At 41.4% G+C, this 18,946-nt stretch overlaps 1 protein-coding gene across 1 annotated transcript in view; it reads right to left on the bottom strand.

The window, feature by feature from the left end:
- The window catches only part of LOC117515620 (homeobox protein aristaless-like 4), a 77,589-nt gene that overhangs the window by 32,522 nt on the left and 26,121 nt on the right, over window positions 1-18,946 (bottom strand). Inside the window, exon 2 of the mRNA XM_034176261.1 lies at window positions 2,778-3,091. Within this exon, the coding sequence (XP_034032152.1) occupies window positions 2,778-3,091 (314 nt within the window). The remainder of the gene's footprint in view (window positions 1-2,777; window positions 3,092-18,946) is intronic.

Raw genomic sequence — 18,946 nt, 5'->3', positions numbered from 1 at the left:
GGGTTGGCGGTGTACACGGGGCTTCTGTTTAGAACTACGCTTCCTCCTCACAGTCACCCAGTCAGCCTGCTTGGGATCTGCCAGGGGGGAACTAACGGTGGCTAAGCTACCTTGGTCCGCACCGACTACAGGGGCCTGGCTAGCTGTAGAATTTTCCACGGTGCGGAGCCGAGTCTCCAATTCGCCCAGCCTGGCCTCCAAAGCTACGAATAAGCTACACTTATTACAAGTACCATTACTGCTAAAGGAGGCCGAGGAATAACTAAACATTTCACACCCAGAGCAGAAAAGTGTGGGAGAGACAGGAGAAGCCGCCATGCTAAATCGGCTAAGAGCTAGTAGCTACGCTAACCTAGCAGATTCCTAAAAACACGCAAAGTGAATAATTTAGAGGTGATTCAGCAGAAGGAGTGCTTTAGTTAAGGCACGTAAAGATTACACTGGGAAACAAATCGTAATCTAGATAACTAGATCAATCTAACTGCGCAGATTAAACAGCTAACAGATACAGAAAAACACCGCTGTGCTCCGGAACAGGAAGTGATACAATACCGCAGTGAGAGCCAACCACCAGATGACAACTGAATGATAAACAATGAAAACACAATCTGGCAGAACTAGAAAGGAACTGGACAATGGCTAAAGAATGAAAAGTAACAAAGAAACAAAGTGACAAAACAAAATAGAACAGAGAATAAACACATGATAAATACCTCATAAAACAGAACTGGGGCAGAAGGTGGGTCAAAGAAAGGGGAAAAAATTAAACCATAACCCCTATCAGGGCCGAGCATGACACATTCATGTTTGCGTACCACTACATCCACAACATTAACCCAGTGACTACATAAATATTGTGGCCAGCACTCACCTCCTTGCCACTGCAGTAGAGCCCTGTAAATTTTTAACATGAAGATTGTATGTCCACTTTCAGTGTACAAAGTGTTTCCACAATGAATCCATTTGTTGCCAACATTTTCAGTATGACATGCATGTGTCGCACAAGAAATTGTGGGTATGTCACATCAGTGTAGGCCAAATAATACAAATTAAATAAAACTAAAATTCATTTGAACAGAAATACCACAGCACCAACTTTTTGGATGGTCCAGTGGTATAACTAACCACATAGTAAGCCAATATTACATCAGATATCTATAAGAAAATTCTCATAAAGAACAAACACAACCAATTCCACAGCAGCTGTCTGCCATGTGCTACCAGAGGCTGCTGCTCGCAGCCTCCACCACACTAACTGTCACTCAAAGCGACTGCCCCTAATGATTCATAACTTTATGAGTTATGAATCAAGGGGGAAACTAGCTATATACATGTATTCAAACTGTCTTTTTCTTTTTAACCAGGCTGTAAATACGTTTATTTCTGCTGTGAAGTTGAAGATTTTAACAAGGGTTTCTTTTCTGGATTGACTTGCTCTTTAAACCAGCCTCAAGTGGCCATTCAAGGAACTGTCAGATTTGCCACTTCCACACACTTCATTCTTCAGCACCAAAAGCTGTTGCTTACCCATACAGTTACCTGGCTGCGGTGCTATCTCACTAACAGTCCTATCTTACTAACAGTCCTATCTTACTAACAGTCCTATCTCACTAACAGACAACATTTCATCAGCATCAATAACTGCACCTCCTCCATGGCCCCTTTGTCCCAAGAGGTTCCCCAGGGCTCGGTGTTGGGTCCTCTCGTTTTTATCCTTTACATCCTTCCCCTCGGTAAAATCATACGTCAGCATGGTCTTCATTTTCACTGTTACGCTGACAATGTCCAGCTCTACAAAATTGATTGATTGATTGATTTCCACCAAATCCATCATCACTTCAACTCACTCCACTCTCATTAACTGCCTCACTGAGCTCAAGTCTTGGATGCAAATTAACTTTCTCAGTTCTCTCACCCACACCATCCACACTTTCTGCCTTAACACTGATAACTCCACCCTGTCTCCCTCCCCTCACATCCCCAACCTTGGAGTCATCTTTGATACAACCTGTCTTTTGAACATCACATCAATCACACCAGAGCTGCTTTTTTTCATCTCAAGAACATTGCATGTCTCCATCGTCACTCTCCTTTCCTGCTGCAGAAACCCTGATCCACGCCTTTATTGCATCCAGGTTAGACTACTGTAACAGCATCTTCTATGGTACATCTTCAAAACTCCTCAATAAACTCCAGTACATTCAAAACTCAGCTGCTCGTCTGCTCACCTACACCTGTTCCTGTGAACACATCACCCCTATTCTTAAGACCATTCAGTGACTTCCTGTCCCACAGTGGATGCATTTCAAAATCCTTCTCACATACAAAGCCCTCCATAATCAGGCTCCTTCCTATCTTACTAGCATCTTTCACTACCAATCGCCTTCCCGTTGCCTTCGCTCCTCTGATGCCAACCTCCTGTCAGTGCCACTCAGGACCAAGCACCGAACTTGGGGGGACAGAGCCTTTTCCATTGCTGCTCCCTTCCTCTGGAACTCTCTCCCCCAACAGATTTGTGACTGTACCAATCTGTCCACCTTCAAAACTCAAGTTAAAACCCATCTTTTTAGATCTGCTTTTAATCTGTGACTTTTATTTATTTTGCTTTGTTCTTAAACCTGTAAAGTGTCTTTGAGCATTGTTACAAGCGCTATACAAATGAAATGTATTATTATTATTATTATTATTGATCAAAATTCTGCTTCAACAAAGCTCAGTACTCATGACTTCACCAGATGATTTATTTATTTTACCATGTGTCTGTCCGCTGTCCTCACCTGTACACGAGCCTCTGTCAGGTCCGTCCTCAGCGCCAGTTGCTCACGGGCATAAACATCTGGATAGTGTGTCTTCTGGAAAACCTTCTCCAGTTCCTCCAACTGGTAGCTGGTGAAGGTTGTGCGATTGCGTCTTTTCTTGCCTTTGTTGCTCTCTGCCTCACTTTTGTCCAGAGGGCTGGAAAGGTCAGAGCCTGGACGATCGGTTGGACCCTTTACTCCGGGATCCTTTAGGTTCAGGTATGTGCCTTCCATCCCAGGAGGGTCGACATTCTGGGACATCTCAGTCTCTGTCAGGCCACTGCTGTCTTTTACTGTATGTTGAAAAACAGCGAAATAGCAAAGGTTTAAAAAATTATGTATATTATTGGTCCTTTTTAATATTGTCTTTCAACATGTTTATTTTTAATCTGGCAGTAAGTGATTGTGGTTTATCAGTCTGATTGTCCAAAAGCATCAATTCAGTTGGACTTGAGTGATTAACCTTCTCGGTAAACACAGTGATGCTATGAAAGCACAATTTTGTCCAACCCCAGGACCACCTGAAATGTGAAATGGACTGTGATGTTGTATTAAGCAGCTTCATTAGTGTGTCATATCATACAGTGTATCAAAGTGAACGCAACTTTGTAAAAATGTGCTCATTAAATTAGAAAAGAACTGACATAGTTAGACAGAGGAAATGAAACATCTTAGCTAGATTTCCCTGGACAGCACATTAGAAGCAGTGCCACTATCAAACTATTTCCCAGAAGGCTTGGGAACAACTCGGGATCCCCCACAAAGATGTACAGGACTTAGCCGGGGATAGAGAAGTGTGGGTATGTTGCCACTGTGACCTGGACCTGGATAAGCAGTGAATGAATGAATAAATGAATTTTTATCTTGTCTGCAGACACTTTTTTATGTTCTGAACTGGAATCTGAAGTCTGGTGCATCTGCTGTAGTGATGGCAAAGCAAACAGCACTGCACAGTACTGATTGTGTTGCCATCATCAAACTAGATGGTCAGTGCACATTGATGCACACTGTATTAGATGCACAGATGAAGCGTATAAACTGTAATGTGAGCTTACAACTGTGTGCAGAATTGAGGTTAATATGCAACTAAGCTACTAGTAATGAGCATTTCGATAGAAAGAAGTAGCAGCTCAACTCTGAGTCCCTCCCGGATATCTAATTTGGAGGAATCTCATTCCCAAAAGGTCATGACCATTGGTGAGGACATGGAGCATAAATTAACGGGTAAATAGAGAGTCTGGCATTAGGTGCAACTCATTTTTCAGCACAGTGGTCTGCCACAGTTTCTGTAGACCATCAAATGCAGCCCCAATCAGTCTATCAATACAACTTATCCCCAGTTGTGAACAAGATCCCAAGATGCTTGAACTCAACCACTTGGGTCAACAACTCTCACGTGACCCAGAGGAGACAATCCAACCTTTTCCAACAGAAGACCATGATCTCAGATGTGGAGGTGCTGATAATTTGAAGGCACTAATGAGCAGTCACTTCACACTCAACTTCAAACCTGCCCAGTGCACACTGGAGGCCACAGTTGGATGAAGCCAACAAAACCACATCATCTGCAAAAAGCAGAGATGTAATTCTGACATCACCAAACTGGACACCCTCCAGTCCCTGACTATGCCTTGAAATGCTTGCTGTCTGTTAAACAGAGGAAATGATGACACATTAATGACACCCACCGGGAACATGTCTGATGTAATGCCGACAATGCAGGCATTCTTTATTCAATTTCGGAAATATGTGATGTCTATTTGTGATGCTGTGTTGTGATGAGTGTAGGAGGATAGCGCTGAAGGCCAGGGTGTAAAATGCACAGCCCACCACTGATATAGATACATTATTATACTCACCGTGATAGAGTATAATGAGGTATTGCTTTTGGTCCTGTGTGTCTGTTTCTTAGTGAACAACGTAACTCAGGGTTTTCATCCCATTTGGTCCAAGCTTGTTGGAATGACTGGAGGTCAGCCAATGTCAAAGTGATGTAATTTTGAGGAAAAACTGGATAAAAGTTGAGGCCATAAGCCAATGTCAAATTTTGGTCCAATGCTCATACATATACACTGCGCAGATATTTAGAACAGTATTCTGGGAAATTAAAGTTGGTCCTGTAGTTGCTGTTAAACACAAATATGAAGTCATTTATCTCCTTTATATTGGTGACATGACCTCTGACTGTGGGAGATCTTAATACGAGTATGTGTAATAATAATAATAATAATTAATACGAGTATGTATGACACACTCAAGATTATAACTAACAATTTGTTTATATAATATAAACTAAATGTGTTGGAAGGGTTGTGTGTTAGTCACACAGAATCGATCAAATGCCCAAGGCAAAACAGCACCACATATAATGACTGCATTGAATCACAAAGAAATATTTTTCTATGACTGTCTCAAACATTTAAGGCGCATGTGTTGCACTCTCTGACTGTCCCTTTTTCCTGAAATTAGTTGACTTCACTTGAAAATTGAGTGCCTTGAACTGGTTAAGCTTCTCAAAAAGTGGAATTTAACAGATTAAGTTGCATTAATCATTGGCATCCGTTGGTCACGAGTGGATCTACGCACTGAGAGTCACGATTGGTTGGCACTGGAGCAGCGCCCATTGTGGCTATGCAAGCGATTGCAGGAATGACAGTCCCTGCTGCAGTGGCTGTACTTAAATGTGGTGTCTGTGGTTGAATCTCATTGGCTGCTTTTGCAGTTTGCTCTTTGTTCCTCTGCCACAGGGTGTAGTTTCTTTTCCCACCATGTGTAGACTGTGATTCCTTCCCATTGTCGCCAAGTGCTTGCTCACAGGGGGTCGTTTTGACCGTTGGGGTTTTTACGTAATTATTGTATGGCCTTGCCTTACAATATAAAGCGCCTTGGGGCAACTGTTTGTTGTGATTTGGCGCTATATAAATAAAATTGATTGATTGATTGATTGATTCAGCGCCTGTCTCCTGCAGGAGCAATCTTGGGCAAGGTCTTCCCATCCATTGATGTCCATGCCGAGGGTCTTTAGGTCTCTTTTGCAGACATCCTTGAACTGAAGTTGAGGATGGTCCGGGCTCTCTTGCCTGCTGCAAGCTCACCATACAGCAGGTCCTTGGGAATCCTGCCATCTTGCATCCTGGGGACATGTCCTAGCCATCAAAGGTCATGTTGACATAACATAGTGAAAATGCTGGGTGTGGCAGCACACTTGAGTACTTCATTTTGTTAGAAGATTCATCCATTTGATGCCCAGAATTTGCATCAGGTTGTGCATGTGAAAGGTATTGAGCCTCCTCAAGTACAGAGTCCATGACTCACTGCCATATAAGAGGACACTGAGGACGCAGGCTTTGAAGACAGTCGTTTTGAGCTTTAAGGTCAGTTTGGTATTGTTTCAGACCCACTTTAAGAGTTGTATTAACATCTGGAAAGTATTGAAAGCGCTTCACTTTTTCCACATTTTATGTTACAGCTGTATTTAAAAATGTATGAAATTAAATTTTTTTTCCCTCAAAATTCTACACACAATACCCCATAATGACAATGTGGAAGGTTTCTTATATTTTTGCAAATTTATTTTGAAAAAACAAAAAAAAAAAAAACAAACAAACAAAAAACTAAAAAAACAAAATCACATGTACAATACTCAAAATTGAGCTCAGGTGTATCCTGTTTCCAATGATCATCCTTGAAATGTTTGTACAGCTTAATTGAAGTCCACCTGAGGTAAATTCAGTTGACTGGTCATGATTTGGAAAGGCACTCACCTGTCTACATGTAAGGTCCCACAGTTGACAGTGCATGTCAGAGCACAAACCAAGCATGAAGTCAAAGGAATTGTCTGTAGACCTCCAAGACAGGATTGTCTCGAGGCAGAAATCTTGGAAAGGGAACAGAAAGATTTCTGCTGCATTGAAGGTCCTATTGAGCACAGTGGCCTCCATCATCAGTAAATGGAAGAAGTTCAGATCCACGAGGACTCTTCCTAAAGCTGGCCGTGTTGTGAGCCTTAGTTAGGGAGGTGATCAAGAACCCAGCGGTCACTCTGTCAGAGCTCCAGCATTCCTCTGTGGAGAGAGGAGAACCTTCCAGAAGAACAACCATCTCTGTAGCAATCCAACAATCAGGCCTGTATGGTAGAGTGGCCAGACGGAAGTCACTCCTTAGTAATGCACATGGCAGCACACCAGGAGTTTGTCAAAAGACACCTGAAGGACTCTTAGACCATGAGAAACAAAATTCTCTGGTCTGATGAGACAAAGACTGAACTCTTTGGTGTGAATGCCAGTCGTTATGTTTGGAGGAATCCAGGCAGCATCCCTACAGTGAAGCATGGTGGTGGCAGCATCATGCTGTGGGGATGTTTTTCTAGTGGCAGGAACTGGGAGACTAGTCAGGATTGAGGGAAAGATGAATGCAGCAATGTACAGCGACATCCTGGATGAAAACCCCTTGACCTCAGACTGGAGTGACGGTTCATCATTCAGGAAGACAGTGACCCTAAGTACACAGCCAAGATATCAAAGGAGTGGCTTCAGGACAATAGAACAGAATAGAATAGAAACTTTATTGTCATTGCACATATATACATACATACAATGAAACTTGTCTTCTGCATTTAACCCATCCCAATTACAGTTAGACACAATCCAACCACTAGAAGCAGTGGGCAGCCACCGTCCAGCGCCCGGGGACCAACTCCAGATGTAGACTTTGCCTTGGTCAGGGGCAGCGAAAGGAGCAGACCCTAAATAAGCATGTTGTTGATTGTGGGAGGAAACTGGAGTGCCCAGAGGAAACCCACACAGACACAGGGAGAACATGCACACAGAAAGGCCGGGAATTGATCCCACGACCTTCTTGCTGTGAGGTACCAGTGCTAACCACTAAACCACCGTGTTGCAACTCTGTTAATATCCTTGAGTGGCCCAGCCAGTGCCCAGACCTGTAAAGAGGAATAGGGGAAACTGCCTAGGTGCACCAAGCTTGTGGCATCATAGTCAAGAAGACTTGAGGCTGTAATTGCTGCCAAAAGTGCATCAACAAAGTAAAGCTCCTTGAGGTAACTTTGTTGTGATTTGGCGCTATATAAATGAAAATGAAATAAATAAAATAAACAAATAAAAGGTATTGAGCAAAGGGTGTGAATACTTATTTATGTGTGATTTATTTATTTTTTTTTTGTTTTTAATTTTTGATCAAATTGAAAAAAAATTCTACAAAACTTTTTCATGTTGTCATTATGGGGTGTTGTGAGTAGAATTTTGAGGGGAAACATGAATTTACTCTATTTTGTAATAAGGCATAACAAAATATAGAAAAAGCGAAGCACTCTGAATACTTTATGAATGCAATGTAATAACCTGACCGGTTTAGTTTCATCAAGTGTAACATCTTAAGTAGCCTAAGGCTATGGGATTTAACAGATTTTTAATGACGTCGACTTTTTTCCTTGTTTTTTTCACTTGCTCATTGAACCCCCAAAAAATATCAAATTTCACAAAAATTAAAAGTGATGATGATGTTTAAGGTCACAGGAGTATTTCTACCATGTGGTTTTGCTTCCATAATTAATAGCCTAAATGCATCTCACTAACTATGCATTTCCTATATTTTTCTCAAACAAGGAATTATGTCAACTGTGAACAATTCACACCTAAATTATAAGGACCCTAATTCTGGCTATTACTCTAAAAACTGCAAATTGTGAACAGGCGAAAGACAAACAACTCTAAAATTCTAAACCTTTGTGGACCAGCACTTCCTCCAAGCTGCGTGTTACTGTTGGTGAAAGTGAGCGTTAAAACCACGGCACCTCACATTCATGTCACCGCGAGTGTGTCTGCTCACCATCACATTACCACGTCCACACTAACTGACATTTTAAGCTGCAAAAAAAGGCCTTCCCTGTGCGCAGCAAGTCGAAACGCCATGGAGCTGAAATGTCCTTTTCAGTTTGAAAGCTATGTCATTCCACATCGGTGCAACCTGGGACACGACCCTCGTAGCGACACGACCCTCGTAGCGACACGACCCTCGTAGCGACACGACCCTCGTAGCGACACGACCTTCGTAGCGACACGACCCTCGTAGCGCCGTGCCGTGAGCCGTGTACAGCTCACGCAGCCCTGTTCGATCGCACCACCTGAAATCCAATCCCCACAGGAACTCCTCCATCTCGAGCTGCGTCGGGTGGGCCTCGTGCATTGGGGTCGACCTATGTGACCCCGCAGCCTCTCCTCGCAGATGTAAACAACATTGTGTTTGTCACCTTCAATTTTGAGAGGCTCCACTTTGTAACAAACCTCCCTCTGTTCCTGTCACTGCACACAAGCTTTTTTCTTTTTTGTTTCCTTTTAGAAGATGAAGAAAGCTGTCTCTTCTCTTTCAATAAAGAAACAGCTGCATGAATAAATAAGCTGAGGAGCTCTGGTTGTAGGCCAGGGAGAAGAACGGTGCACTCTGTCAGCTCCTCTGTTTGCCTTTCCCGTGCACAAGCATGAGGCGCACGCCTGCGTCTAACTGTATTGGTTTGAAACCAGCATATAATGGTCTGCACATAAAACTCTTGAGTCTTGTGCAAGACTACAAGGTTTAGTCCAGCAAGAGAGAGAGAGAGAAAGAACTTCCCCGTGAGTTATGTGTTTATGTGTGTATTTTCCTTTGTCAGTTTGCATTTTTCTTATGAGTAATGGCCTCCTGTCACCTTCTGAGTCCTTGCACATCTGGGGAACCACAGTTGACACCTTGTGGCACCGATGACTCTGTGAGCCACCTTTTTTAGTGGGTAGTGAGTTAACTAAATAGTTTTGGAGTGATGCAGCTAGGCGGTGGCCGTCTCAAACATGCATCGTTGTTTTTATGGATTAGTACGCCTTTGGCTACAGCCGTGTCCCACAGTGAGATGTCAATAGTCAACCCTATATGCACCGGCAGGCCTCCCCTGCTCTTTGACTCCAACTTCTTCCTGCTCCTAATGGCTGAGGCGGCTGAGTTCATGACCTGGTATCACGCCGGCCCACCTGACTCTCTCTGCGTTCACAGACATACTCTGACATCACCAGGCTCAGCTCTGGACTCCTATTTAAAAGTTTAATATTTTCATTCCTCCCTGAGGCAGGAGCATGTTTGCCATGTTAAGAAGGGAGGTCAGCTCCAGGTTCTTGCTTGGCATTTGCATTTGAGAGAGAAAATTCAGTTTGCCCTTGAGCAAGTATTTCCTGATTATACATACAAATGGTACAGCTGGGCTATAAATATGTATTATAAAGTAAAGCACCAGTGGCATATACAATACATCTGGAAATTATTCATAGCGCTTCACTTTGTCTGTATTTTAAGTTACAGCCTTATTCCAAAATGGAGTAAATTAATTTTTTTCCTCTCAAAATTCTACTCACAACACCCCATAATGACAACATGAAAAAAGTTTTTTTGAAATCTTTGCAGATTTAATGGTCTGCACATAAAGAAAACCAGACATCCTCAGCTTATTTATTCATGCAGCTGTTTGCTTATTGAAAGAGAAGGGACAGCTTTCTTCATCTCTAAATGTGTACATAAGTATTCACACCATTTGTTCAATACTTTGTTGATGCACCTTTGGCAGCAATTACAGTATCAGGCCTTCTTGAATATGATGCCACAAGCTTGGTGCACCTATGTTTGGGTAGTTTTGCCCATTCCTCTTTGCAGCACCTCTCAAGCTCCATCAGGTTGGATGGGGATCATCGGTGCACAGCCATTTTCAGATCTCTCCAGAGATGTTCAATCAGATTCAGGTCAGGGCTCTAGATGGGCCACTCGAGGACATTCACAGAGTTCAATTTATTATTATTATTAATTTATATAGCGCCAACTCATGACAAAGTCGCCCCAAGGTGCTTCACATAATTCACAACAACACAAATTAATCTAAAATCAAAATTAAAAGCAATAAAAGCACAGTAAAAAGATAAAACACAGTAGAATAAAAAGAAATTACAAAGCAAACACAAACAGATTAAAACATTAATGATAAGACAGTCTAAAAAAGTGGGTCTTCAGTCTTGATTTAAAAGTGTCCACCGTGTCAGACTGCCGAATAACAGCAGGTAGATCATTCCAAAGAGCTGGACCACGGTAGGAGAAGGCTCTATACCCCACAGACTTTTTGTTCATCCTCAGAACACACAGAAGCCCTGCGCCCTGCGAACGCAAGGGCCTCGCAGGTACGTAGGGCTTAACCAAGTCCACCAGGTAGGAAGGTGCCAGTCCATGAACAATTTTATAAACCAACAATAAAACTTTAAAATCTGATCTGGCAGAAACCGGTAGCCAATGAAGGGATGCCAGAATGGGAGTAATGTGGTCAAACCTTCTACTTTGTGTCAAAAGTCTGGCAGCAGCATTCTGTACCAACTGAAGTCCTCGAATGCTAGACTGCGGCAGGCCAGAAAATAAAGCATTACAATAATCCAGTCTAGAAGAGATAAACGCATGAATCGGAGTCTCAGCATCAGCCATAGACAGGATGGGGCGAATCTTCGCTATATTTCTCAGGTGAAAGAAAGCAGTCCTCGCAATTTCCCTAATGTGGAGGTCAAAGGACAACGTAGGATCAAAAATTACCTGGTGGCTTCAGGACAGAGTTGTCCTGAAGCCAGTCCTTTAATATCTTGGCTGTGTGTTTAGAATCACTGTCCTGCTGAAAGATGAATGGGCACCCCAGTCTGAGGTCAAGAGCGCTCTGGAGCAGGTTTTCATCCAGGATGTCTCTGTACATTGCTGCATTCATCTTTCCCTCAATCCTGACTAGTCTCCCAGTTCCTGCAGCTGAAAAACATCCCCACAGCATAATTGCATTCATCTTTCCCTCAATCCTGACTAGTCTCCCAGTTCCTGCAGCTGAAAAACATCCCCACAGCATAATTGCATTCATCTTTCCCTCAATCCTGACTAGTCTCCCAGTTCCTGCAGCTGAAAAACATCCCCACAGCATAATGCTGCCACCACCATGCCTCATGAGACCAGAGAAATTTGTTTCTCATGGTCTGAGAGTCCTTCAGGTGCCTTTTGGCAATCTCCAGGTGGGATACCATGTGCCTTTTACTAAAAAAGTGTCTGTCTGCCCATTCTACCGTACAGGCCTGATTGACAGATTGCTGCAGAGATGGTTGTCCTTGTCAAAGGTTTTCCTCTCTCCACAGAGGAATGCTGGAGCTCTGACAGAGTGACCATTAGGTTCTTCATGGTTAGGATGATGGAGGCCACTGTGCTTATTAGGACTTTCAAAGCAGCAGAAATTTTTCTGTACCCTTCCCCAGATTTGTGCCTCAAGACAATCCTGTCATGGAGGTCTACAGACAATTCCTTTGACTTCATGCTTGGTTTGTGATCTGACATGCACCGTCAACTGTGGGACCTTAAAGTATGTTGTTAATTTACACATATGTACAATAGACAACAGAATTAATGAACAAAACAATTGTCTACAAAAGATCATAACAATGACCCTTTTGACGATACACAAAAGCAAATCTGAGAAAAATTAACAGACAGAAAAATGCGAAACCACAAAACTAAAAACAAATGACATATTCAAGAGAGAGGCTGCTCTCCAGTAGATCTGTTCTACTTCATTGTTACTGAATGTTGTTGTTGTTGTTGGTAATGACAATAATTTTTTTTGACACCTTGATCAAATGTCTGTGGGAACACCACTCCCACATTTCACAGTATCAAACATGTAGAGAAAATGTTATATGAGCTTTAAAATGGCCAGGGTGACTAATAATACAAAATATGAACTTGTTTCCATAAAATGATGCTTTTTCCACTATTTTAGCATGAGACTGGAAATGTCACCTTTTTCATTGACTGATCCTAAACACAGGCATTTTCATCCACAGGCCTAATCTGTCAGATATGATTAAACTTGGATTAGATATTTTGTTTGCATACACAGTGATCACTAGACCATACACCTCCAGCTGTGTTGCTGAGAAATACTTCATGTATTATGTGAGTTTCTGTAAAAGTGCTATACAAATTATTAAATCATTTTTCAAGATGATAATGCATCTTTCCATAGAGCAAAAACTGTGAAAACATTCCTTGCAAAAAGACACATAGGGTCAATGTCATGGCATAGGGTCAATGTCAACGAGCAGATGTGATTTGATGCAGGTGTTAGTTTTGGGGATGAAAATTTACAGGGTGATTCCATAATTTATTCCTCAGAATTGAGTGATTCCATATTTTTTTCCTTTGCTTGGTCTAAAAAAGTAACCGTTACTGACTGTCACAATCTTTTTTTTCTTGATTTCTTATAGTGTTTCTTAAAGCCAGAAAGTTGCCATTTGAAATGACTTTAGTTTTGTGTCATGTCTGTGATCTGCTTTTTTTCTACAAAATTAAACAACTGAATGAACATCATCCGAGGCCAGTGATTCCATAATTTTTGCCAGGGGTTGTAGACATGTATCCTGTATGGACTCTGAGGCCCACTGATGCCAGCGCTTGTCCCCGGATTCTGCCGCCTGAACTGGATTCAAGTCTAGAACTTCCCATGGACAGGACACCTGTCCAACACAGGTTACTTCCTGAGGCGGGAGCCATTTACACCTGGGTGGACTGAGACACTGCATATTAAGTGTCTCATCCAAGAACACAGACAGGTAGCGTGAGTGGGGTTCAAACTCAGATCTACATATTGGTAGGCCAGCTCCTTATCCACTAAGCTACTTGCTCTACATGTATGTGGTGTGGTATATTAAATAAGCAAAGCAATCTTTCTTTTTTGATTGATCTGGTATGTCAACCTTATTTTAAATGGTTTATTGTCATTTTATACCATGTTAATTTGTAGACTTACAAGATAATGTATAATCCTGTACAGTATTGTGTGTGTGTGTGTGTGTGTGTGTGTGTGTGTGTGTGTGTGTGTGTGTGTGTGTGTGTGTGTGTGTGTGTGTGTGTGTGTGTGAGAAACACATTGCATGACCTGGAGGGAAGAAAGGAAGCCAGCATGGTGACTTAGTGGTTAGCACTGTTGCCTCACAGCAAGAAGGTCATGGGTTCGATTCCCACCTGTGGCCTTTTTGTGTGGAATTTGCATGTTCTCCCCATGTTTGCATGGGTTTTTTCCGGGTGCTGCGGTTTACTCCCACATTTAAAGACATGCAGGATAGGTGAATTGGAAACTTTATAATTGTCCAGGTCTCCCTTGCAAAAAAAATCTCAATCTCAATGGGACTAACCTGATTAAATAAAACTTAAATTTCAAAACACTAACAAGCTCCGATAACAGGCTAACCTTGGTTCTAGTGTTTGTTACATCCTATTTTTCTGGGCTGAGCGATGGTCCTCATCACCAATTTCCTTTGGTAATAAAAAATTATGACCCACGTAGTTCTTCAGTAGCTAATCGTGGTTTACATCATGAAGTAACTGATTGTTGCTACAAAGTCTAATGTCATTATCGTCTTACTGACAAGCTCAGCTAAGCTCAGCTAATGGCAGTTTGGTTGTTTATTATACATCTTATGTTTTGGGGGTGAGTGTCAGTTCTCATAACGATTTTTCTTTGGTAGGCATTAAAAATTATGACCCTTTTTTTTTTGCTTTAGTAATCATGGCTTACTGACCTAACGCCATGAAGAGACTGATAGCTACTAAAAATACTAACATAGTTAGCATCAAAAATTACATCACACTATAATTTCACTTGACGCAAATATTGGCACACACACTCGTCTTTCGTTCAGAGTATTAACCTCACAACAAGCCATATTATTACAATATTTGTAATGAAATGTTCACACAACAAAACTGATGAGCCTCTGACCGAGTGCAGCAGCAGCACACGAGCTGTCACTCAAAGCGGCCATACTCCTGATTGTGTTAAGATAGCTGGTCATTTATGGACGTGATCATGAACATGATGATGATGATGTCTGAAAGACAATAAATACATTTTAAAATTACACCACTGGCTTTAATCTTGCATGTATTTTGATTTCAATTCAATCCAATTTAATCAGCTTATAAAGCACCAAATCACAACAAAAGCCGTCTCAAGGTGCCTCACACAGAACAGTTCAACATAAAAATTTAAATAAATAAATAAAAATTTTAAAATTCAAATACATAATTAAAAACAGAAGTAAAAGAATAAAACAGATTAAAAAAAATAAAAACTATTCATAAGAAAGAGAATAACAATGGGTTTTAAGTCTTGACTTAAAAATGTCCACAGACTCCGACTGCCTCACGGTCGTAGGAAGACCGTTCCATAGAACGGGTGCATGATAACAAAAAGCTCTTTGACCCGCTGACTTCTTCTTCACTCTGAACACAAAGCAGTCCCGCATCCTGCGACGCAAAGCCCGGGCCGGCACGTAGGGCTTCACCAGATCGGCCAGATAAGACGGTGTCAGTCCATGAACAACTTTATAAGTCAATAACAAAACCTTAAAATCTGATCTCACAGAGACAGGGAGCCAGTGTAAAGATGCCAAAATGGGTGTGATATGTTCAAATCTTCTGCTTTGTGTCAAAAGTCTGGCAGTAGTGTTCTGAATCAGCTGAAGACCCCTAATGCTGGACTGCGGTAACCCTGAAAATAGGACATTATAATAAGCTAGTCTAGAAGAGACAAAAGCATGAATCAGGGTCTCAGCATCAACCATAGACAGGATGGGGCAGATCCTCGCAATATTTCACAGATGGAAAAAAGCAGTCCTAGTAACATCCCTGATGTGGAGGTCAAAGGACAACGTGGGATCAAAAATTACCGCAAGGTTCTTCACTTTGTCCACATGATGTATGACACATGAACCCAGGCTGAGCGCCAGCTGGTCAAATTGGACCAAGAACCATCATTTCAGTCTTATCAGAGTTTAAAAGTAGGAAGTTACTAGACATCCAGCTTCTCAATGATAGAATTTATGGGACTGAGATTTCCCACAGTTATCGGCATGTACAACTGAGTATCATCAGCATAACAATGAAAGGCAATCCCAAAATGCCGCAATGTACCCCCAAGGGGTGCTACATACAGCGAGAAAAGCAATGGGCCTAAAACGGATCCCTGTGGAACCACAAATCTCACCTCACTATGGTTAGAGGTAGTGTAGGTTTAAGTTACGCATTGTTGATTTAAGCTGTTTTAATTTATTCAGCTTACTTAAAGCAACTGAACACTCACAGATAATGACAATAGACAACTGACCTGTAATGTGGACTGTTTTAGCTGCACATGCGCACATACGTAGCTCAGCCCACCCCCGTCACCATCGGAAAAAAAAAAAAAAACAAAACGCTAAAATAGCTACGTTGTATGCGTTTTGTTTGTGTACGATAATTTCTCCCAAAATACGATAATTTTGAGGTTTTGGTACGATAGTTGCATATTTCCAATCTGACAACACTGCTTATCATCCTAACCAGCAGGAATTTCTGTTAGTGTTAACAAATTGCAGAAGATTGACTCGTTTATCTGTTCACCCACTCACTGTATTTTACAGGGTACATGCCGCGGCGTTTGAAAAAAACCTGGTAAAAACTAGTTTTACTTAGTGTGTGTTTATAAAATGGGTAGTGGACATTTTTTTAAGGGTGGCAATAAATTATACAAAGTTTCTATGATGATTTTAACTGAAAGTGCAGGAAGTTAAAATGAGAAAGTTTTGTCAGTAATTGTATTTATTTTTCATTTATTATTTAGTTGATGTTATGTTTTACAACTGGCAAGGTTGAGATATTTTTCGTTTGGAGCTGGTCTGGTTATCAGGGACTGATTAATGGTGATATCAACATCCATTGTTCACTGTTTTTTTTACCTAATATCCCAAATTTCTCCAAAAATATTAGTTCTATCAACTTTCCATTTTCGCAGTATTCATCCTTGACCCAAAATACATAAACATACCAAACGGCAAATGTCAGCTCTCCCCAGTTTCTCCGTGACTGAAGTTACAAATATGCACACACACACACACACACACACACACACACACACACACACACACACACACACACACACACACAGAGGCCATGTGGCTTTTAATATATAGATATGATCTTATGTGCAACAATTAATAGTGTTTTATCTTCATAAATTCTCAGTGTAATGCTCCAGACTCATCTTTCTTTTCTCTCAAACACTAATGTTAACCACTCAGAATCCTTTGCCACAAACATCTCCCAGTATTCCCGCATGCTGAGCTCTCTTTTCTCCATGCTATTCTTCAGAACACAGCCATCGCACGCCGCTTTGGTTTGGCAGCCAAGATTCCACTGCTTTGGCTCCAGCTTTTTTGGCGTTATGAGGAATGTGTTTTTGACTGTTGCTCCCCTTCAGCGTGCATCATTGTACATAAAAATTACCACTTAGTAACAAGCGGCAGACGTCTTCAGTTAGCCGGAGTCACGTGTTTACAAGTGTCTGCAATTTATTCGCTGCTGAAAACAGAGCGAAAACATCAAAGTGTAATTTACCTGGTTGTAAAGCAACAGGGCACCCTCTCGGTTTTTATGGAACGGTACAGGGAGGGTCAAGTGAAGGCAAATAAAAGAAACACTATAAATTAGTAACCTGGGGAAGGGTTAATGACCAAACAGTAAATAGGCAAGGGAATGCTTTTAAACAGAGTGCTCTGAAATGCTTTCAAATCACTCAAAGCTGAAAGACGTCTGCCACCATGATTTTCCATTTATCACACCTTATAGGAAGCAAATAAACAAGTAAGTATAGGCTTTCAATGCTGTGGTGACTTTGCATTCACACGTTGGACTGAAATGTTTTTTAGTAAAGGGAGGATCCCAGATGTTCCTCAGGAAAGATCTATGCCAGCGACTCGCACAGGAATGCACATTCCCCGGGAGACCGAGAATCTTTGTGTTGAACGTAGCTGCTGACAAACTGACATGATCGTGACCTCACCCCTGTCATAGCACCTGACGCAGTTACTGCCTGAGTCGTATTAAAGTGCACAAAATATATTTATGGGGTGGTGGAGGGGGGTGGTGGGTTAGTTTGTTTGGCATGTAGTTTTTAATAATGGAGGTACGCAGGTTTTCTTTTGAATCTTTGTAAAGTTTCCAGGTTACATGCTATGTCTATAAAAACCTACACTTTAAGATGAGCTTCTCCAAGTGCACTGAAACAGCGTAGGGCTCAGACGACAAAAATGGAGATAAGTCAGTGAGTTTGTCCATTCAGCAAGCTTTTTTATACCATACCTCAAAATTAATGTTTGATGATGTTCTTGAAAAATAATAAGTTATTCTGAATTTGTATACTGTAGCATTATCTATCTACAAAGCAAGAAACGTCTGTGTGTGGGTATGCAGCTTGCATATCTCTCTGACTGTCAGATCGGCCTCTGCTTTCGGATATGGCTTGCATATGGCATGATGATGTGCATCCTTTATTATGAAAAATTTGGGGATTAATTTTCAAAACCTTTATTTTGAAACCTTTATTTTGAATAACATTGTAACATTTGTACTTCCAAGATGGCATGGCTCGCTGATGTTACTGGTTAGCAAAGTTGCAACCAAAATTCCTATGAAGTTGGGACGTTGTGTAAAATGTAAATAAAAACAGAATACAATGATTTGCAAATCCTCTTCAACCTATATTCAATTGAATACACCACAAAGACAAGATATTCAAAAAAGCTGGGACAGTGGTATGTTTACCACTGTGTTACATCACCTTTCCTTCTAACATCACGCAATAAGCATTTGGGAACTGAGGACACTTATTATTGAAGCTTTGTAAGTGGAATTCTTTCCCATTCTTGATTGATGTAGGCCCAGAGAAGGCGGCAGCGTTTAGGGATGTTCTTGATGTATGGCTTTTGCTTTGCATGGTAGAGTTTTAACTTGCACTTGTAGATGTAGCGACAAACTGTGTTAACTAACAATGGTTTTCTGAAGTGTTCCTGAGCCCACGCGGTAAGATCCTTTACACAATGATCCCTCAGGTGGCACTGCATTAAAAACCGATTTTAATGCAGTGCCGCCTGAGGGATCGAAGGTCACGGGCATTCAATATTGGTTTTCAGCTTTGCTGCTTAGGTGTAGAAAGTTCTCAGATTCTCTGAATCTTCTGAATATATTATGGACTGTAGATGATGGATGTTGACAAACATTGTTCTTAA

This window comes from Thalassophryne amazonica, chromosome 8 (assembly GCF_902500255.1).
Source record: "Thalassophryne amazonica chromosome 8, fThaAma1.1, whole genome shotgun sequence".
NCBI lineage: Eukaryota > Metazoa > Chordata > Actinopteri > Batrachoidiformes > Batrachoididae > Thalassophryne > Thalassophryne amazonica.
This window is presented reverse-complemented; position numbering and strand designations above follow the sequence as displayed.